Below are 24,149 nucleotides of genomic sequence, written 5' to 3'. Positions count from 1 at the left end.
ATAAAGTTCCCTTGGCCTTTGGAATTAAAATAGCCCCACATAATTACATACCCTTCACAATACATAGAGATTGGCATGGTTTTATTTCAGTTAGCCTATTAGCTGGGAGCCTGCCGGCCAATTTTCAAAACCCATTGTGACCCTTGAGCAAAAATGTTTGCCCACCCCTGCCCTAATGTAGTGATAATTCAGTCTGCAGACAACTCCTTTACAATGTGAATTAGAGGAAGGCTACACATTTTGGTCTATTTTTTGGTAAGACCCACCCTAACATCTGTGTTTTTCTGTATTTTAAGTCAAAAAGCCCTATTTTGATGACTTGCTTGGCCTGAAGTAGCCTGGAAAATATAGACCCTGGTAATCTAGAAAGATTAAGGGTCTGGCCACGAACAATGTAATGGCCCGACTCAAGGGGTGGCAACAAGCATGCATTTAAAAATCTCACTGCAAGCAATTGGATAACACTATACCAGGGGTGGGCAAACTACGGCCCGCAGGCCGCATCCGGCCCGCCAAGCACTTTCATCCGGCCCGCCGAGCATTTCATTTGGTTATCAGGCTGCTCGCTATTTTTTTCCTGCGATAGAGACGACGTTGGTTAGCTTTACTGCAAACTGCTTTTCACTCTCCTTAGAGAACGTTTACAATATCAATGTCAAAACATCATGTTAAATAGAGATAACATCATGTTAAACTAAGTTATCTCCTTTGCAGCAGATCTAACATGAGCATTATGCGATCCATTTAATTGGGAACGCGTCTGCACTCACGAGAGGGGGAGAGAGCTGGCTTGTCATTTTTGATAATTGATATCTCCTTCTTATAAGAAACTTTTAAAAGGAAATCATGAAGGCAACAGTAGTTTCCACTACTGACCATTTAAAAACTGTGAGAGGGCCCAGCCGTAGGTACAGCACTAGCCATAGCGGAGCAGGCAGAAGATCATTGAGAAATAAACGTGAATTAAAGCGACTGTCTGAAAGCGACAGTGCACAATTTATACATTTGTTAAACAGCATAAAATTAGCAGTATTTTTAAGCAATTAATATTTTAAAAGAAATCGGCCCGCCGGCCAATTTTCAAAACCCAACGTGGCCCTTGAGCCAAAAAGTTTCCCCACCCCTGCACTAGACCATGTTTACTCTGAATGATTTCGGACTTCGACGCAATCGGATAACACTACGACCAATGTGTACTGTCCTCCAACGTTGCAGCGCTGTCTTCATCAGTTTAGCTGGTTCCCAGGAATGTGGGGTAAAAGTAACGTGCATCATTGTTCATTGCCAGAGTGTCTCGCAGAGACAATTCCATTGTGCTCTCGTGAGAACTCTCGATTTCCAGGGTAGGCCTGAAGCGCATGTTTTAGGAACATTTAGGGTGTGTTCAAATCCTCTTTTCTTAGTTTGATGGCAGAATAAATCAGAGGCCTGGTGTATACGCACAACAGCAATATTCTACCAAAATGTACACGTTTTCTGCATTCTGTCCCCGCGCAGACATTGCGCTGCAGACAATATTGAGCTATAGACAAAAGGGATGCACCGATACCGTCGAGTACGAGTATGGGTATTTGCATTTGTGTGCTCGCCAATATCGAGTACCAATACCAATATTTATATTAGGCTTGGAACACAGGTTTTATTTTATTTTCTGCCCTGGTTGTTACAATAAGCCTAAAAATAAATTATAATTAGTATCAAATTCAATTAATAATTTGAACCTAACCAAAAATAGACAACTTTTCTTGTAAAACAAGCCTCATTACTGACCCTGTCTCCACATTTCAATTAAACAAATAATCTATTCAGTGTTTCCTCTACGTTTATTTTAGCATGGCAGCCCGCCACGGTTTAAATTAATACCACTTTGTTTTTTTGTTTTTTTAAGTATATTTTTTTTGGCCTTTTATGCCCATATGCTCCGCTATGGCTAGTGCTGTCTCTACTTTAGACAGTAGAGAATGACAGGAAGTGAGTGGGAGAGAGAGTCGGGGTGGGATCCGGAAAGGACCACGGGGCGGGAAACGAACCCGGGTCGCCGGCGTATGGTGCAGGCTGGGGCCAATACTGCTTTTTAAATAATCCTGCCGACGTATCCTCCCCTGCTGGCTGTCGCTCACATTGCAATTTAATAATAAGTAGCCTAAACCTAGTCAGAGGTTATTATGGCCCGTCCAGTTTCACTTCACATATTATATATTGTATTAATGGTAATTAAGGGGAGACGCACAATATTGTCCGGACGCATAGTAGGCCAAATGCCCTCCGCTGGCTGCTGAAAATTGCAGTTTAACAATAAACAGCAATGCTAATCTGAGGTACCTGTCTAGTTTTATTCCGTAAATATGTTGTTTTTATAGACGTTAGTGGCAGCTATAAAGAGCTTCCATACTACGCATGTTTGTCAACATCGCAAAAACTAATTTTTTTGCACAACTGGAAAGGTGTAGCACAGGCTAAGGAAAACCCGTTCAATTCTAGTGCTGATCGGATTGAAAGTATTTCCCATATCGTAGCCTAATAGCTTGCTCGCAACAACAGCAAAAATGAAACATGGAGAGTGGATGTCTCCACGGAGACACCGCTGTTACATTAGATGCGTATAGGGTTGCCAACTTCCTCAACCCCAAATGAGGGACACTTTCAGTGCTATGTAAATAGAAGAATGTAATTACATGATGCTAGCTAGATATTCTGTTTGCAATTAAAAGTGAATTATTAACCTGGTAGCCACCTAGCTATCTGAGAGGAATGTGTTTTGGCATATCATGTGCTTCATGTATATGCTTAGTTTTAAGGGAAACAAATTATTGAAGACTTGAAGACTCACCAATTCCATTACACAAAAGCAAAAACCACTCTTCATATTCTATTACAGTCCAAATGGTCAGTGGTGGGAACTGGATAACTCTGAAATCTCCTAGCGTTGTTTTTGTTGTCCTCATGATTTCCTTTTAAAAGGAGAAATCAATTATCAACAATGACAAGCCAGCTGGAACCTGCCTCCATCTTGTGCGCTCACAGACGCGCTCCCAATTAAAACGTGTAGCATAACGTTCAAGTTAGATCTGCTGCATAATAAAGACTGAGAGAGGACCCAAAAAGTATCATCCTTATGTAAGATGCTGTTGGTGCATTTTGACATTGCATGAGTGAAGAGTGAAAAGCAGTTTGCAGTAAAGCTACTCTGGCTAAATTTTGGTACCCCCTCTGTCCCTTGGTGCTCTGCACAGTGCGAGATGTGCGTGGTGGAAGCGGCGAGACTGGACCCTTTGTTCCAGGTGCGTTTACAGTAGCCTACTATTGGCCATTGACAACTTGAGAAGGTTGATGAGGCTGTGGTTAAAATTTGGGACTGGAGCTGTCCCTGACGGGACAAATCAAAATCACCCAAAATACGGATGTCCCGGGTGGTTCATTCAGGATGGTTGGCAACCTTAGATGCGCACTCAATTGCAATTCGACACAGTAAAAAAGCAACGACTGGTAGTAACGAAGGTAAATTGGATTAAAGCAAAACTTGGCCAAAAACATTTTGTATGCACTAGCCTAGTAATGTGAATCGCGGACTATAGCCTAACCAAAGAAAGTAAAGGAGATTTGCATCAAATAAAGGCAGTGTTGTGGGTTGTGTTTCTACAACATGTTGGCACAAAACTTAATTTCTGTCATAAACAAAGTAAGCTAAGCGTTTTCTCTATTGTCAACGTCGGTATGTTCAAGCAGTGACATGTGGTTTAATGCATGGGTTAATGTGACGTGAGTCAGATAGAAGATGGGCCTGTCTTTAGTTCCTGAATCCTGTCCCTCTCAAGTCACGTTAGGCTAAATGGTGTGATTAGCAACTAGAATAAAAAAAAAAAAATCCCGGGAGTGACACCCCCGACCCCCAGTTTTCTCATACTGTAGCCTTGTAACCTTGGGGTGGGGGGGATGGCCTGCCACCACTTTAAAAAAAAAAAAATCTAGTGGAAACGCTGATTATTAATTAAGACTATTTTACACTGTCCGCAAACTGTAGACAAAGAGTATAGAAGTAACTTCTATACTCTTTGCTGTAGAGACCCTTTTAAAAGTGCTGTGGCTCCTTTATGGAATGATTGAGTGAGTGAGAGAGAAAAAGATGGAAGCTTGCAACCAGCAGTTAGTGAAGGAGACTATGCATAGTTTAAACTATTGAATAAAGTTGCAATTGCATCTGTTGTTCACAAACTGCAGCTGAATGTAAGCAATCAAATTACAAATTAAATTTATCTAATAACATGGGCTATTTCTCAATCAAATTTACAAAATGTATGCATTCAAATTACAAATTAGACTGATCTATTACATTTATCTACTGAGATGTCCACGGGGTTAGCACGTACACTCAACAAAGTGTATTCCACTTGTATAGGTTAGGTGAACTATAGATTCAACGGTGAACCATTTGTGCAATGATAATATGTTGTAGATTCAACTCAGATCCATAAGTCTTGCTAATTAATCCCCCCCCCCCCCAAAAAAAAAAAAAAAGAAAATCTGATTGTAAGTTATGGATTATGAATTTTATGCCGCTATCACAGCCAACTTTAGACAGCCACAGCAACTTCAAAAAGCACTGGACCAAATGTTTCGGACATGAAAGAAATAAGCAATTTATCAACAAGGCTATCACGATTTTAGAAGTGTTACATTCATGATGCTTATGCTATTGTTACAACAGTAGGCTACCGCACATTTTAATGGCTGCGTCAGGTTGTAACAAAGTTAGGCCCTAGGCTTCATGTCGCTGTTAAGTTAAATTCTTAACAAACTAGAATATATTTTTTAATTCTGTTTCAACTTTCATGGAGTAAACATATATGACTCCTTTTTTAGCAAGTTTCACAGCTTTCAAGTCTAACGTCTTTGTCTAAATCGAGTTTGAACCGAGAGAATAGAAAAATCTTACGATTGTTGCCAGTTCTTTTGATGATAGGTTTTGAAGTTTTGTCTCAAACATCACAACATTACACACTATGTACACACAGGCGCAGGCCAATGTTTAATTTTTTTGCGGTGATGACGGTGACGAGGTAGGTTTCACATAACCGTGGTAATGCGGTTACCGTCCCAGCCCTATTTAAGACTTAAGACTAAGATTATGCTAACACCTGTTGATGTTGACAAAGGTCTTGTTTATCCCAAAATGCGTGAAACATGCGAGTTTAGAATCCCTCTTTACATCTACTACTCTTTCGTTTTACATCTTCTCAGATGAAGCACTGTGATATTAGCTTGGTCAATTTATGTAAACAAATGGGTTTTCCAAGGCAACTAGGAGCTTCTAAATGATTACATGCTTGTTCCATGTAAACACAGATTATTTAGTGCTCATATAAACCGGTCGGTTGGAATCTTTAATCAGATTAATTTCAATCGGATTGATACAAAAAATGTCCATGTAAACGTGGCTAGTGTAATAAAGTGGTATTGGTGTGCAGCATCAGAGATTTTTTTTTCACAGCAGTATCGACCCGATGCCGGTAGCGGTGCATCCCTAGGCAACTACAATATAAGGTTTTAGATTTAGTCTGGAGTGTTGCTAGGGTAGACATGGTGGTTGCTATGCTAATTAAAGTGGTTGCTATGCTGGTTGCTACAGTAATCATGTTTGTTGCTCTTACTGTTGCTATGTTGGCATTGTGGTATTGGTTGCTAGGCAGTTGTTAAGGTAATTGAGACGATTGCTAGGTTGTTGTTAGAGTGAACTTGGTGGTTGCTATGCTAAATATAGTAATTGATATGCTGGTTGCAAGGATAATTGAAATGGTTGCTAGGATGTTGCTAGGGTGCTATGCTAGTTGCTATGATAATCATTTTGGTTGCTATGCTGGTTGCTAGGTAGATGGATGAATGGATGACCGATGGACAGCTAGATGTTGATAGATAAATGGATGAATGGATTGATGTCGATTGATGGAGAGGTGGATGGATGGAAGGTGCCTTGTATCAATAGTAATAGTTCCTATTTGAATGGAGAGAGACCCATATCCCTTTTCCACCAACACACTTCCATTGCTGGTTTGGAGTCAGTGCAGTGTTTCCCACATAATTAAATTCTATTTGTGGTGGTAGGTTTGCAGAATTAACTTGAATGCAACAGTTTTTAACAAATTAGCGCAGCGTGGTTATGATGCTAACCAGATTTAAGCACAATTTAGTACAACCTGGAAAATCATTGTGTGGTGGTTGATGTTTTTACTGCCATATTTATCTTAAGACTCAGTCAGGACGATGGAATATCAGGATCCAGGCTTTTATTCTTTTCAATGAGGGGCCAGTGCCCCTCAAGGGAGAGATGCATGTTTGTGTCACCCCATCATGGGTTTCACCAGGATTCTCTAACTATACAGAAACAAATCTTAACCTTATAAGTTACACACAAAGAGAAGGAGTGACCTCTAGTATGCAATATAAAGGTGTGGGGATGTGGTCTCTTGTTGTTGTGTCATCAGGCCTGGTCAGCTTTATTATTCTTTAATTAAGCTTCAAAGGCCTGGCCACATATTGTTTTAACACCCCAACTTGCTCATGGCCAAATGGTGACAATAGGAGGTCTGCTCCCCCCATCCTTGCTCCCTAGTCTATACAATAGAGAGTCACACCTGAGGATGAGCCAAAAGGTCCCTAGACAGTGCCTACTGAATTCTAATCATTCAAGGATAAACAATGGATACACTGCATACAGACCAAAGACACACACAGGGTACACATGGGTACCAAAATCACAAATGACCATAACACAGTATGTACATTTACAGAAATGATTCTGATTCACAACACTTTCATGGTCAATGTTGATATTGTGGTGGGCCGCCACAAGTAAGTCAATGTATGGGAAACACTGCAGTGACAAACCCTGAACCAGTTCTTTGGTTTTCCACACAGATAAACCTGGCTCTGGGTCAGGAAAATAGGTTCCAGCTCAGCACCAACTTTATGCTGGTCTAGCATCTAGGAATAAGAACCGGTTTTGTCAGGTGCTGGGGGTGGGATTATCATGGCATACCTAAAAGAAAAACGCTGCGGAGTCATTTTTACCTTGTGTAATAAGAAGCGTAGTGATACAGTACAGTCCATTTACATTCACTGTAATATGAAGGCTAGAGATAGCAGTACAGTGCATTTGCATGCACTGTAATAAGAAGCTTATGGATAACAGTACTTGCATGCACTGTACTAAACAGTGCTAGGTAGATGGATGGATTTTTCCATGCACTGTAATAAAATAGCAACACTCACTAAAATTCCTAAAGGTGTTTAGCCAAGTAGAGACTCAGCTGCCTCAAGATGAGCCTGGTCACATCTCATTTTGTGATCAACATTCTCACAGGCTGTATGACTGCAAATATGTTTACTATTTAAGCAGTGTGTGCACAGAACAAGAAAATGATAACTGTTGGTCTCAAACTTCCAAAGACATTTGCATCCCTTGTGGCGCCAACCACACGATAGGGCTAATAGACTTGTAATTCTCCTTCCCCATCTCTGAAGGAGGTTTGAGGTTTGAAATTTCATGGCCATTGTTCGAAAACACCTTTATATTAACCAATATATTAACATTGTCTGGATAAACAAAATAAAACTTAAATATACTGGCCCTAAGGATACTGTTTATTTCATACTCAAATATCATTCCTGGGTGGGTATGTTTATGTTTTCACAGTGTGGCTGTGTGTATGTATTTTTAGTTTGTTGACAATTTACTTTGTGTGTTTGTATGTTTTAGGGGCAAGTGATGATGCTGTAAGCTGTGCAGTCATGTTGGAGGTGCTGCATTCCCTTGCTAACCTGTCCACTCCACTGCTGCATGGAGTTGTGTTTCTCTTCAATGGGGCAGAGGAGAATGTTCTGCAGGTGTGTGTAAATTTAGTGAGACTGTGAGGGCCTGAATTTTGGAGAGCTGGAAGCTACGTCAAGACGGGGACTGTGAAATGGGCGAGACGTCTCTGCTGAAGTGAATTTAAACAAACCAATCACATGCAACCAGCATGCAATTCAGCAAGCAAATAAATGCTAACATCCCTTTATTGTAAGAATGGGACATTCTGCCGTCCTATGTGAAAAACTAAGCAGGAGAGTAAGCTATAGCCAAAATACATAGGCAATATTGGCTGCAAATAGCTATCATTAACACATCATAGCAGGGTGTCCAAAACAGTACAAATATGTCATTGTATCATAAAAGTAATTTGCTGAATTGATATTTGAAGTTCAGAGAGGTTACACTTCATTATTCAAACTAATCTCTAATCTCAACTTCATGCATGACAATTGTTAATTAAATAGCCTTGCCCTATCCATGGCTCCAGATTAACTTTTTTCACTAGGAGCACAGTGGCACCCAATTGAACATTTTAGGGGCACAACCAGAAAATTTAGGGGCACACACCGTCAATAGCAATCAACATGCTAACCAAATATTCACATTTCTACTAATTTCCACTGTATTACTAATAAATACTTTGATAATGGATGCAGATATTACAATGCGCTGTTTCAAATTCAGTGTCACATTTTATTGTGACAAGCTGAATCTGATTTAAAGCCTCTTGTCTTCTAAAAGCAACCGGCAGTGGCTTTTGCATTTATTAACATGTCACGGCATACTCTATGCTTAAGGCTAAGATTGTGTTTAACTAGTGTATTGTGTTTAAACTGCGTACCGCACACACTCATCTTCTCACACTCATTGGCCTGACACAAATACCGGATTCATTGACGTGCCACTTCCACGTTTAACATGTAAAAAAAAAAGGAGGCAAATTTACTGGTCGCACATGTGCGACTGGATGTAAAATTCAGTCGCACACTCTAAAATTTTGGTCTGGAGCCCTGCTATCTAACCAAACTGACAGTTCCGGTTCATGAGAACACAGCCAGTCTTATTATTGTGGCTCCTGCTTTATTAGTAGCTTATATGCCCACCCTCTGTCTCCAATATAACTTGAAACATGAACTTCTTTATTAAAATATTTGAAAAAAATAAAAATGTCATAAGACATACAAAACATGTGCAATAGAGCAGCGGTCCCCAACCACCGGGCCGCGGCCCGGTACTGGGCCGCAGGACATTCCTAACCGGGCCGTAGCCTACGACATGAGTTTAAAAAAAAATGCATGCAAACTAAACTAAATTTAATTCGCAATAATGTCAGGTTTTTACATGGCGTAGGCCTATATGCAGTTGTTTGATTGCACGCATGTTTGCATTTTGCAAGGTCTATTTTCTTACGTCTGTCTGTCCCGCCTTCAACACTTTTACATATTGCCTTCAGCGCTGCGCAGCCTCAGGTCAGCTCACTTCACTTGATCAGTTCTTGGCGAACGGTAGTGTCACACGAAGTTAGCTAAACTGCTAGAATGAGCAACAAAAAACAAGCATCTTTAGCAGGTCACGGGCCAGAGTGTTTGAGTTGCGAGAGCCGCTGCAGAGATTTCTTACAGAAAAAAAGTCACCATTAGCTGCACATTTTAGTGATGAGGACTGGGTGTCAAAACTCGCTTACCTGTGTGACATATTCGGGTTGCTTAATGACCTCAACCGGTCACTCCAGGGGAGAATGACGACTGTCTTTAAACTGGCAGATAAAGTCGCTGCATTTAAAGCCAAGCTTGATTTGTAGGGACGACGAGTGCACCGGGTATTTGATATGTTCCAAAAAGTAGTGGGGGTTTTGAGAGAGACTGAGGCAGGGCCCTTTCTCTCGCAGCTGGTGTGCGATCACCTTGTTGCGCTCTCAAATGAGTTTGAGCGTTACTTCCCATCCTTCAAAGATTCACGGCAAACCAATGAGTGGGTCCGCAACCCATTTGTCAATATCCCGAATAGTCCTAACTTGTCAGCGCAGGAGGAAGAGCAGTTGATCGAAATTGCAAATGACGGTGGTCTTAAGAGTGTGTATAAGGAAACCTCTCTGGCGGGTTTTTGGATCAAAACCAAAGCAGAATATCCCGAGATAGCCGTAAAAGCGCTGAAAACGTTTCCCACCACGTATCTATGCGAGGCCGGGTTTTCGGCAATGACTGCAACTAGACAAATTGCGCAATCGACTGAACATTTCAAACACACTGAGGGTGTCACTGTCTTCCATCACCCCCAGATGGAAGCTTCTTGTTGCAGGGAAACAAGCAGGGCTCCCACTGATTATATTCGTAATGCACGTTTAGTTCCCATGTTTTGTTCCCATATTTTGTTAAGCATGTTCACACTTATAGATGTAGCTTCAAGTTGTTCAATATTCATAGTTCATATTGTTCAATTTTCACTTCAAGTTCACGTTTTTCACAAGAGATCGTTACCTTCACTGTTCATACATAACTGGAGCTAGTTCTTTTCAAGTAATGCATGCACAACACATATGGAATATGGAACATGGAACCCCCAACCCCCCCAAATGTGTCATCACTGCCCTTCTTCTCTCCTTAAATGGCTGAAAGCAGATGCTTCAAATCAGTCTTTGACTTTTGATGGCCTGCTTTGGCTCAAGTTCTCCGCTCCTATTGCCATGGGGGTTTCAGATGTACCAGCTCCATCATCGGCATTCCCCACTTGCTCAAGGAGACTTTGCTTCACGCCATCCTCCAGAGCAACAAAACTGTCCTTAAATCTTGGATCTAGGTAGGTGGCAGTGTTTAGCAGAAGCTGCACCTCCCTATCCTCATAACGTTGGTTGATGTTTTCCCTTACTACTCACTTCATTTCAGTAGAGAGTCATCCTCCTTATCACTGAGACAAGAGAGCATCTTCCATAACAGCGGTAAGACAGAGGAGTGTAGTGTGTTTCTTACCACTGAGTGCATCTGTAAAAGGACTCAGTGGCTCAAGGACTTCTTTTATGTTTCTAGGTTTGTGATGTCATTGTCTTTTGGCATCAGGTGCCATTTTTTTCTGTCCTCTGCCAGTACTGCACACAGAGCTTGAAAATCTCTCCACCATATCATATAAGGAATTCCAACGGGTGGGTGCATCGTGTATCAAATTGTGTTCTGGGAGTCCAAGGTGTTTCTGTTTTGTTTTGAGTTGTCGTGACCGCTTTGATGACCTGGTGAAGGCAGATACCCTGCAGATGTTGGTGGCTTTGTTAACCGCCAGGTGCAGGTTGTCGCCAAAGCAAGGAATCCATATACTCATCTTTAAAGCGACGGTTCAGAGTAATTTCACCCTAGGGTCCTTTGCACCATGACCCCGAGCCAAACACCCTCCCTAAACCTGTTTTCCCTTGGTCGAACCCTGGCCGAGTAGCGCAGGACTTTTACAGGCTTTTCCCAAATCACAGAAGTAACGTTGACGCAGTGGTAGATAGTGTTATTAAATAAACTCCTGGTGTACTTACAAACTTTTCAATGCCTCATTTTATGAGTACAGAACATAGTTGTACTACTGTAGAAGGGCATTATTAGTGGGGTAATTTACGAGATACTCTATAGGTTCCATTAGCGCCTGCAGAAAGTCATTAGTTTCTGACAGCTCTACTCGACCAGGGTTCGACCAAGGCAAAACAGGTTCCGGGGGGGTGTTTGGCTCGGGGTCATGGTGCAAAGGACCCTAGGGTGAAATTACTCCAAACCATCACTTTAAAGGCCTTTTGGTTGTTGGATGCATTGTCTGTTGTGATGCCTGCTAGTTTTGCAATGTCCAACTTCCACTCCTCAGTAACTACTTCGTCAAATGCCTCCCTGTTTATCCCTGAATCCCTGTTTAATAAGGTCTTGCGTGCAAGCAGATTCCTAATATCAATCTAACTAGATGTACCGCAGAGCGGTACAAAATATGGACGCCGCCCAGTCCAGCACATTTTTTCCACAAAAAGAAATCACGCTGAAAGGCCTATATGATTCTAACTGTCTCACTAAATTGCATTATCCACACTCAATTCTCACTGGTATCTGCTAGACAACAAGTACCAAAACATGATTAGTTCATAGATTTTACATGTAAAATTCATTTTATACAACCCCACCTCCATCTTGCCTGTTCATAATTCTGAGAAATTCTTGATTGTTTGTGTTATGTTTATGTTATGTGTGTGTGAGTGTGAGTGTGAGTGTGTGTGTGTGTGTGTGTGTGCATGTGTGCGTGCTTGTGTCTGTGCCTGCGTATGTGCCTGCGTATGTGCCTGTGCATGCAAGCGTACATATGTCTACTGTGTGAGTATGTGTCATACGTATACGTACGTACGTGTGTGTGTGTGTGTGTGTGTGTATCTGTTTGTGCACATGTGTGCACATGAAATGGGTTAACATGACCCCTGGAGGCAAACATACGGAAAAAAATGGTCATCCTAGGCCCTACAGTTCTCAAGATATTCACAGAGAACTGTGTCTGCCCTACCCTCCTTTCGGGGGGTCCAGTCCAGTGGGGGGGCTACAGATCAAAACGAAAAATTATGGTTCCATGCTATCCATGTGGGGGTACATGCCCACCAAGTTTTGTGTACCCCGGTCTTTCAGTGTCCCGGGAATCCTTGTTGGTGTACGTCACTAAATGTACACACAAATTATTTTATTGTAAGGCCCCCCATGAACGAAAGTACACAAAACTTGGCATGCATTCGGAGTCATAATGATCCTACACTTTTTTTCGTGCGGTTTTGACCTTGTCAGCCAGAGATATTGTGATGAAAACACCTAATTTTTTGCTTTTTAATTTTTAACTAGGTGGCGCTATACATGAAATAAGTGGTGATGGGTTGACATGCCCCCTTAAGACCAATATACATAAAAAAGGTGGACCTCCTAGGCCCTACGGTTTTCGAGATATTCACAGAAAACTGTCTCCGGCCACCTACAGGCCAGTTGGTGTATAGTAACATAAATTAATTTATTGTGTGGCCCCCCATGAACGGAATTCCACAAAACTTGGCGTGCATACAGAGGGTGTCATAATGATCCTACACTTCCAATTTCGTGCAGTTTTGACTATGTTAGGTCACAGATACCTTCAATTACAACACCTCATTTTTACTTTTTTGTGTTTAACTAGGTGGCACTATACATGAAATGAGTGGTTAGGGAATGGGTTGACATGGCCCCTTGAGATCAACATACAAAAAAAAAATGGTCCTCCTAAACCCTACGGTTTTCGAGATATTCACAGAAAACTGTGTCTGCCCGACCCTCCTTTCGGGGGGGCCAGTCCAGCGGGGGGGCTACAGATCAAAACGAAAAATGATGGTTCCATGCTATCCATGTGGGGTTACATGCCCACCAAGTTTCGTGTACCCCGGTCTTTCAGTGTCCCGGGAATCATTGACGGAAATTTGGGCATGCGAAAAAGAAAAAAAAAAAAAAAGAAAGAAAAAAATCTGACTAAACCTATATGACCGCATGTGTATAAGCAATATATATATGATATGATAAATTGATAACCCAGCACTACAAACCATCCTCAGGAAGGAAGAAATGGAAAAACTTACATGGAAGTAGGGCATTTTTTAAGAAAGAGAGAGCAGTATATGACAGCAGCACATTATTTGTACTTGTTTGCTCATAAGTGATATCTTCAAATAAAACTCTGATATACCCATGCAAAAAAATGATAATGACCATGACAATGACGGCTCCCCCACGAGGTCTCATTCCAACAAATCTGGCCCACTACCTAATATGAGTTTGACACCCCTGCCATAGACAGTAAGGTGTTTGCCCTCGGCAATATGACGGCTGCATTCACGTAGCTTACGCCACTTAATAGAACTCGACTGACAATGCCTAACTTTCTAATATCTATGGGTGAAAAGATTTAAAACAGCGATAGATATGCCTTCTTGAAAAGGGAAAATGCAGACTGAACTGAACTGTAAACAAATGGAGAGACTAACCCTTACATAAATTTCAGGTTTCTGGCGAACAGAGCAGCAAATTTGTAGCAAGGTCATATTTTCACATGCAAATTAGGTTTCTGGCAAACAGTTGTGGTTAACTTTTGGCTATTTTACAGCAAATTTGCAGCAATGGCATATGCAAATTAGGTTTGTCACCAGAAGTTCACTGGAAATTTGCCATTTTTGTCTAAGTTTGCTGGCAAATCACTAGCACACACATTTGCAACCAGTTGCAAACTTCTCATTGTTGCCAGAAATTTGCTGGAAGTTTTCCTCTAGCGGCCAACATTGGCAAACTTCGGGCAATATTTTCTAGTGAACTCATTTGTTTCCCACAAATCACCCACATGTTTTCTGCAAATCTGCCGCACACATTTAATTTTTATAAGGGAAATTGACATTATTTTTGCTGTATTAGGCTACAGTGTGTAATTTTGTTACGTTTTTGGTTGGTGGTGTGCTGCGGAATATTTTTTTTAATGTAAAAAATGTAATGTGGCTCAAATAAGGTTGAACAACACTTGTTTTTAAGGATGTTACGCCCCTTATCATTTTGTTTTTTCTCTCCATCTCCTCTTTAGGCGAGTCATGGTTTCATTACCCAGCACCCCTGGGCTAAGAAAGTACGAGCCTTTATTAACCTGGAGGCTGCAGGTGTGGGGGGAAAGGAAGTAGTCTTTCAGACAGGTATGCCAAAATTCTGTTTTATTTGTTTAGTTTGGTGCATATTTTTATTTGTCTCTCAGGTGTCAGTGTATTTGTGTGTCTGTGCGTGGGAGAGAGGTCAATTTATTTTATAGCACACATCACATCACACAGACAAACACACACACACACACACACATGTACATTAGAGATGCGTGGTTCACGGTTACAGCCACGGGCTCCGTGGCGGATGACGTGAAGAAATATAATATTTAAATTAAATTTGAACCAATCAAATGAAAAAAATATAGCCTATACATTGTTAAATTGTGTTACCTACATCCAAAAAAAAAACGAGCACACTTTGAAATAGTCAAATTTTCATCAGGCAGTAATTTGGCCTAGTTGCTTCTATGCATGCTACTTTGTTTAGGCCAGGGGTCTCAAACTCCCAGCCCACGGGCCAAATCCGGCCCGAGTCCGGCCCAATTCCGGCCCAGCGACATATGTCAAAATAATAATGTAATCCGGCCCTTGAGGGTATTTGTAATTGCGACAAACAACGATACTGATTAAAATAGACGATAGATCCGAGTACGGTGACATCTCATTTGTACTCTCCTCCACTATTTGCTAGACATCCAGAGCTTGATTCAAACCCAAAATCGCTGCACAAAGTTTTCAGGAAATACTTGTATTAGGCTACACGTGAGAAACACAAAGACGTGCATTTAATTTAATTCACTAACTTAAGACTTCAGTGCCATCATATACAACATTTTTTTGCACAACAAATACAGAAAGGATGGAGGCAGCAAAAGTAGAGGAGTAATTTCAGATGGGGCAAGAACAAGGTGAATTTGTATGCTTGTCAAAACGTAGTCCTACCCTGCATTAGAGGAGCTGATCATCATACCAAACACACTCGCTGTTTAAAGTCATACACCACGGTAAACTAAAACTAAAATGTTACAAAGGTGGCAAAATTAATATAGGCTATTATTAGCCATGACATTACTAGGCTATGAATCGTTCATTCATTTTTTATTTATTTTTTTTTTTGGGGGGGGGGGGGTTACAAACTTATTCAAAATCATCCCAAAATCATCTCTGGTTTTTACACAAATCGCACCCTGGTGGCGCTGCTGACGTGAGGCTAGAAAGCTCTTGCCTGTTCTAGAAAGACTGATCCAATGCAGCATATTAAAAGGCTAAAGTCCTACATTGGATGTGTTGTAGCCTATCCCCAGAATATCAGCAGCAAACTCAGTCTCTGTCTCGCAAAACAGTCTCCAAATAAAACGCACATCGGCCTGTAGCCTACAATTTCATCATTGTAATAAAAAAACGCAATTTGGCACATAATTTCAACATGCTGCTATTTGGCCTACTAATTAATGCCTATTGTACTTTTGTTTTTTGCAAAAAGAAAGAAATCCTTAATAAAAATATAGCTGCAAGCAGCAATGTGGGGGCCAAGCAGAGCGCTATAGCAGGAATGGCATTGCCATGCCATGAGCTAGCACTCACAGCAAGTTTGATTGCAATTGGATAAAGAATGGCTGAGAAATAAGCTCATTTACTTTGTTACAGCGTCCCTAGAGGCCAAATTACACCAATGTCCTTGTGCGTTCTCACAATCAGCTACCATGTCCCTCTACCAAGTTTGGACTTCATACACCAAAGTGTTGCTGAGATGTGAGCTCACTTTCTTTATTACAGCACCCCTAGAGGTCAAATGAGACCACTTTCCTTGCATGTCCTCACAATCAGCTAATATGTCCATGTATCAAGTATGGACTTCATACAACGAAGCGTTGGTGAGATATGAGCCCACTTCTTGTATTACAGCGCCCCCTATAGAGGCCAAATGATGCCAATTTCCTACTGTGTCCTCACAATGAGGTACCAAGTCCCTGTACCAAATTTGGACTTCATACATCAAAGCGTTGCTAAGATAGGAACTCACTTCCTGTATTGCAGCACCCCCTATAGAGGCCAAATTATTCCAATTTCCTAGTGCGTCATCATAATCAGGTAACAGGTCCTTATACCAAGTTTGGCCTTTTTACTCCGAAGCGTTGCTGAGATACAAGCTCACTTCCTGCATTACAGCGCCTCCTATAGAGGCCACATGATGCCAATTTTGTAGTGCGTCCTCACAATCAGATACCAAGTCCCTGTACCAAGATTGGACTTCATACATTAAAGCATAGCCGAGATGTTAGCCCACTTCCTGTTAGGCGGCATCGTCGCCATGTGTGATTGGCTGTCACGGGCAAATAAACTTGAAATTAAAAAAATCTGACAAGTATCGTTTGTGCGGCTCTGTCTGAAGATCATCTCCGCCAAGTTCTGTGAAAATCGGATGAAATTTGTAACCGCTGAAACTTTTCGTAGTGTTTGGACCAAATCCAATATGGCGGAGGTCCAATATGGCGGAGAGTGACGGGATAGGAGTTGATGAACTCGGGATGGTCCAAGGACACAGACGCTACCTCAATTGTGAAATCAGACAAAAGAGTCAAGGATCACACGCATGAACGCATGTCCAGCATTGAACTGGTGGTGGCGCTAGAGTGTTCAATGTATATGCATAAAATTTGCTGTGAGTGTGTCGTGACTAATGGTATCGAGTGTTGTGATGTGAACTCAAAGTGCCACGGAGATGTTAGTCCACTTCCTGTTTGGTGGCTTCATCACCATATTTGATTGGCTGTCACGAGCAATGCCATAGACTCCAATGGCAGATATATAATAATAATAATAGGAAAAGCTAGTAACTCAATGGGTGCATTTGCAGCTTCGCTGCTTGGCCCCCAATAACAAGTCATTCACATTATAGGCTACTTCATCGCACGCCATTGTTGTTTGTGTCTACGTTTCGCCTCAAGCCCTCCCGGACACAGCGTGTGACGTTATTCACTCTACAGTCGCTAGGCTCCAAACTCAGCACAGTGATGCCTTCTTTGCGATCTCTGGTGACTTCAACCACATTACACTGGATTCCACCCTCACAAACTTTTACCAGTTTGTTGACTGCCCAACTAGGAAAAACAGGACAATAGACCTCATGTATGCAAACGTGAGGGATGCTTACAGTGCCACCCCCCAGCCATCAGACACACAGACCCCAGATGCTGCCCCCCTCCATCATCACTGCTGATCAGGCTATCGCACCTCTCCCTCACATGGTGACCACGAGTAGTGCGGCAACAATGGCTTCAGCCAACGGCCATCAGCCACACGACAACCCTCTCAGAAGCACCCCTCCTCCTCCTCCTCCCCCTCCACTCCCCTCCCCCCCCCATCATTACAGCTAATCAAGTAAGTTATCTTTTAAAAAAACTTCATCCTCGTAAGGCAGCCGGGCCTGACAGACTGTGTCCAAGGCTGCTCAAGGCCTGTGCTGCTGAACTGGGGGAGCCACTGAAGCACATCTTCAACTGGAGTCTACGTCTCGGACAAGTTCCAACACTGTGGAAGACATCATGTCTCACCCCCGTCCAAACCACACCCCAGTGAGCTTATTAATGACTTCAGGCCTGTCGCTCTAACATCACGTGATGAAAACAATGGAGCGACTGGTCTTAGGTATGCTCAGACCCCAGGTACGCCATGCACTAGACCCGTAACAGTTTGCTTACCAGGACAAAGTGGGCGTGGACGATGCCATCACTTATCTTTTACACAGGACACATTCTCACCTAGACAAGGGGAAAAGTGCTGTGAGAATCATGTTCTTTGATTTCTCAAGTGCTTTTAACACCATCCCCCCTCAGACTGGGAGACAAGCTCTTGCAGATGGGTGTGGATGGGTGTGGACGCTCACCTGGTAACCTGGATTACAGATTACCTGACCGAGCGACCACAGTTCGTCAGACTGAAGAACTGTCTCTCTGACACTGTGATCAGCAGCACCGGAGCGCCACAGGGAACTGTGCTCTCTCCAGTCCTGTTCACCCTATACACATCTGACTTCTGCTACAACACCGAGTCATGCCACATGCAGAAGTTTTCTGACGATACTGCAATTGTGGGGTGTATCAGGGACGAGCAAGAGGAGGTGTACAGGAGCCTGGTGGAGGACTTTGTGCATTGGTGCAAACTCAATCACCTTCAACTCAACACTTCAAAGACCAAGGAGATGGTGGTGGATTTCCGCAGGTCTAAGCCCGCTCTGCTACCAGTCTCCATTGATGGGGTCAATGTGGAGGTGGTAAGCACCTACAAGTATCTGGGTCTCCACCTGGACAATAAACTGGACTGGTCAGCCAACACTGATGCACTCTACAAGAAAGGACAGAGCTGGCTGCACTTCCTGAGGAGGCTGCGGTCCTTCAATGTGTGCAGCAAGCTCCTCAGGATGTTCTACCAGTCTGTTGTGGCCAGCGTCCTCTTCTATGCAGTGGTATGCTGGGGAGGAAGCACAAAGAAGAAGGATGCTGGGCGACTTGACAGGCTGGTAAGGAAGGCTGGCTCTGTAGTGGGAGCTGAACTGGAGTGCATCACTTCAATATCTGACAAAAGGACCCTGAACAAACTGATCAACATCTTGGACAATGAATGTCATCCACTCTACAGCACTATTAAAAAGCAAAAGAGCTTGATCAGCTGGAGACTTCGCTCACTGCCATGCACAACTGAAAGACTGAGGAAGTAATTTGTCCCCAGGGCCATTGAACTGTTCAATGCCTCACTAAAGGGAAGAGGAGAGAGACTTCTCTGCTTAGTCTGTCTGCCTCTCCACCCTCTCCATGTTTGAGTACTGACTGCCCACTACTGCTTTACTACTGTTTTACTACTGTATTACTAATGTCCACAGCCTAATGTTTTCTCTACTGTTTTACTGCTACACTGTTTTTCATGCTATATTAGCACACATGATCAATGGCTGCGGTCAGGCTTCTGCTACAATACTGAATGAATGAATGGCTATAACCCTATTACCTCAACCTGTTCTTGCACTGACATAGTTTTTTATATTACCTTGTCTACATTATACTTTACTCTCCTATTTGTCCATAGTATTCATACTGGTCTCTAGACCTTATTCTTGCACTGTTGCACTTGTAACCAGATGAAGTGTGTTAAGACTGACACCTAGGTAGGCTATCTATACCTACTCCCCTCCAACAGAGGGAGTCCGTTGTAGGCTAACCTCCTCTATTTGGTTTTCCACTCAGGTACTATAGGGCGTGGTTGGGACTAGGAAGTAGATAAGAAGCAGCGTGTAGAGTGGCTTAATTGTCAGTCTTAATTGTTTGGTTGGGCCGGTCAGCGTGCGTCAAGTGCAAGCTGGTAAAAGTTGTACGAGAGTTCATTCATACTGGTCGGCGCATAGCCTTTGCTCTCAGCGTCAAGCACAACTTGTTAAAAGTTGCACGAGAGCAGTTCATTCATACTGGTCGGCGCATAGCCTTTGCTCTCAGCGTCAAGCACAACTTGTTAAAAGTTGCACGAGAGCAGTTCATTCATACTGGTCGACGCATAGCCTTTGCTCTCAGCATCAAGCACAACTTGTTAAAAGTTGCACGAGAGCAGTTCATTCATACTGGTCGGCGCATAGCCTTTGCTCTCAGCGTCAAGCACAACTTGTTAAAAGTTGCACGAGAGCAGTTCATTCATACTGGTCGACGCATAGCCTTTGCTCTCAGCGTCAAGCACAACTTGTTAAAAGTTGCACGAGAGCAGTTCATTCATACTGGTCTGTGCATAGCCGTTGTTCTCAGCGTCAAGCACAACTTGTTAAAAGTTGGACGAGAGTAGGCTAGTTCAGTCATACTGGTTGGCGCATCGCCTTTGTTCTCAGCTGAAAGCAGAGACGTCGTATGCTGGAGCAGCGAGAGTTTTTCCTTCACAACTGGCGAATTGCTGTAATGCTGTAAACAGGAACGACATAGAGTGCTCCTAGGTGTAATTGCCGCTTTCCCCTATCGTAATTTTAAGAATTGTACTGTACCTCCAAGACTCATTGTACATTTTGTATATTTGTTTTGTTTGTTTCTTTTATTCTTATGGTTGTTATTTTGAATGGTTTTACCAAAACAGTATTTTAACATCGCACAACACTTGTCCGCAGTCAGCCTCCAACATAGATGTGGTGTGGCTTCACATGTATTACCCAGTGTTAAGCTTGCATGCTTATACAGAGTTTTCCTATTGTGGTTGCAGTGCTAACTGAGATTGAGGTGTCCGATACATTGTCAAAGTCAAAGTCAGCTTTATTGTCAATTTCTTCACATGTTCCAGACATACAAAGAGATCGAAATTACGTTTCTCTTGTGTTTTGTGTGGTAGAGGCCGTGCTGTTGGTCATTTGTGTGTCCTCGGGCTGTATTGGTTGCCAACCGTCAATATTTTAACCAAACCATTAGCAATAATAGATTTTTTGTATACCAGTCTCAATCTCAATAATTTGAGATTATTTTTGTATACCAGTCTCTTTTTCTCTCTTTGAATCCTTTAAGATACCTGTGGCGGATACCAAATGTGAAAATATAGACCATCTCTATTGTTATTCATGATAGAAATATCATTCAAAAACAATTTCAAAGTTTGAACAGTCATTTTATCACATGACAACCTCAATAATATACGAGGCATCAAGTATAATCTGGTAAGATTCCAATATGGCCACTATGTGTAAGAAAATACGCCAATTATTCTATATCTTGGTTAATTGAAGTAACTACCTACATCATAAATAAATTCTTATTCTACCTTCTTCTCTTTCTGAGCAAACCTTAACTCTTACTATACACTACTCAAAAAAAAATGTTACACTTTAAAAAATAAAACACATCAGATCTCAATGGGGAAAAAACATCATGCTGGATATCTACATTACATTACATTTGGCTGACACTTTTTTAGCCAAAGCGACTTACAACCTGGTAAACAGTTTAACGCTTTTAAAACAATTCTCTCAACAATTCTAGAACAATTTAAAACAATTCATTAAGGTAGAGTACAATAGGGAAAAGTGCATCAGTGAGTGCTGTTTTTATACAGTCAAGTCAGGTGGTAAGTGCTAGAATTAGCTAGTTGTAAGTAGTGCTATGAGAGGAGATATGCTCTGAAGAGCTGGGTCTTCAGGAATTTTTTGAAGATGGAGAGAGATGTCCCTGCTCTAGTAGGAACTGGTAGCGCGTTCTACCAACGAGGAATAACCGATGAAAAAAGTTTGGATTGACCTGAGCGTACCGGTGGCAGAGCTAGACGATGTTTGTCTGAAGAGCGCAACGGTCGGGGGGTAGCATATAATGCCTGTATGAGGGCATTCGAGTAGGTGGGAGCAGTAGGTTTAGCTGGGAGGACCAGCAGTTTGTTTTTTGAGAGGTTTAGCTGGAGGTGGTGTGCCTTCATCCATGTAGATATGTCTGAGAGGCAATCCGAGGTCCGTGCCGAGACTAAGGGGTCATCAGGTGGAAAGAACAGATAAAGCTGTGTGTCATCTGCATAACAGAGAAGCTGTGCGAATGAATAATCTGTCCCAAAGAAGTGGTGTGGATAGCAAAGAGAAGGGGGGCCCAGTACTGAGCCCTGGGAGACGCCTGTGGTGGGATGGTGAGGTGCGGACAGCTCTCTAAGCCATGATACGTTAAACGAGCATCCTGTGAGGTAGGATTTCAAACTGATATGGACTGGGTATTTTTTGCGGTGATAGCAGTGACCAACTCAGACCTGTGACCACGGTAATGCGGTTACCGTCCCACCCCTATTCTCACACACACACACACACACACACACACACACACACACACACACACACACACACACACATATACACACTCCCCTTTACAGACACAAACATGCAGAAACACATGTACATACACATACACAAACAGATATTCACACACACACACAAATTTAAATATACATAAACACACACACACATACTCAAAGACACGCACGCCCACACACACATACACACACACTCCCACATGCACACATCCAAACACTCACCTTCAAACACACTTACACACAGAGACGCACACACACACACACACACATTCACACTCACCTTCACACGTTCACATACACACACACTCCCCCATACACAAACACACACTCACCTTCGCACACACATCACAAATCTGTTCATCCTGATAAAATCTCTATTTTAAATGTCTCTGTTTTAAATGTAAAGCTGAGAGACCACGTGAATGTGTTTCTATCGTGTGCTTGAAGCTGAATGAGAGGGGTAGGGTCTACGCACACAACTTCGAATTTAAGCTGATTTGCTGTCCAGCGCTGAGTCCCACCACTCATCATGCTTGCATTCAAGGGCTATCTGGCCATAGTTACGTACAGAATACGCTGTTATAGGTGGAGGGAGTTTACTAAATCCACATTTAACAGAAATGCTGTGATTATTGTAATGGTGTGTTTGAGTGAGGGGGTGTACCTGTATGTGAGGGGTGGGGGACAAGTGGCAAGAGAGAGAGAGAGAGAGAGAGAGAGAGAGAGAGAGAGAGAGAGAGAGAGAGAGAGAGAGAAAAATATATAAATAAAAAATACATAAATAAAGATGATTAATAATTTTAAAAAAATGAGGGGTTTGAGGTTGATTAGCTATCAGGAAGAGAATGACAGCACAGCATCCTAGCGGCTTGTGGATAGAAGATAGAAACTGTCTCTGTATCTGCTGGTACATGTTTGCATACTCTTCTACCAGATGGTAAGAGGGTGAAGAGACTGTGGCTGGGATGACTGGGGTTAGCAAACTAGGCGTCAGGGTTAATAAAGCAACACCATTGGATTTTTATATCAATATTTCAAAAGGCCATAGCTTGAAAGTGGTCAGAGATAAAGTCCTACTGTAAATGTAAAAATCTTTGAGTATAAATAAAAGTTTATGAAGGGGGTAAATTTACCTTATCTAATTTGCCACTGGATGGCAAGCACCTCAAATTGTGCACCTTTCAGTAAATACTGGATAAACATATTTGGGCAGGTTTATTTTCTTTTTTGTCATATTACCCACATACAAATTAACAGGAAAACACCTAAGATGTACTGTATAGGCTACCAACAATAGTAAACTATTACTATCCTATAACCACAAGGCCTACAATAAAGTATCCTGGTCAAATCAGTTCCTATCGTGGGTGACTTTGTAGTTCTTCAGAGCCCTATTTCTCCTAGCCCTGCTGTCTGTACCATGTCCATTACGGACACTATCATCACGATTACCACTGCAACCTCCAAGCTATGTTGGGCAGAGGGTCGAAATAAGCATGGTATGGTTAGTGGACACTGTCATATTGGACACTATTATACAGGCAAAGACGCACCTCCATTCACAGACGCACCGTGACTATCACTGTCAATAGACAATCGATCATAATCTCCAAAAGGATATTCTCCTTCAGAATCAGAATAGGTGAATAACATAAGACTTCATCAGACGCGAACGTTTTTCAACATTTGGTGTAGGCCTATTTCTGCTTCGATTTGTGCAAAACTATGGCCTGCATCGCCTCCGCTTCATTAAAAATGCACGTCTTCGTGTTTCTCACTAGCCTAATACAAGTATTTCCTGAAAACTTTGTGCAGCGATTTTGGGTTTGAATCAAACTCTGGATGTCTAGCAAATAGTGGAGGAGAGTACAAATGAGATTTGTCACCGTACTTGGATCTATCGTCTAT

General features: G+C 42.2%; 1 protein-coding gene across 3 annotated transcripts in view; it reads left to right on the top strand.

The window, feature by feature from the left end:
• Positions 1-24,149, top strand: part of LOC121680978 (endoplasmic reticulum metallopeptidase 1) — a 91,647-nt gene that overhangs the window by 20,637 nt on the left and 46,861 nt on the right. For all 3 annotated transcript variants that reach the window (XM_042060577.1, XM_042060578.1, XM_042060576.1), the window contains exons 3-4: positions 7,754-7,881; positions 14,432-14,537. In XM_042060577.1, coding sequence (XP_041916511.1) covers positions 7,754-7,881; positions 14,432-14,537 — 234 coding nt within the window. The remainder of the gene's footprint in view (positions 1-7,753; positions 7,882-14,431; positions 14,538-24,149) is intronic.

This window comes from Alosa sapidissima, chromosome 13 (genome assembly GCF_018492685.1).
Source record: "Alosa sapidissima isolate fAloSap1 chromosome 13, fAloSap1.pri, whole genome shotgun sequence".
Lineage (NCBI taxonomy): Eukaryota > Metazoa > Chordata > Actinopteri > Clupeiformes > Clupeidae > Alosa > Alosa sapidissima.
This window is presented reverse-complemented; position numbering and strand designations above follow the sequence as displayed.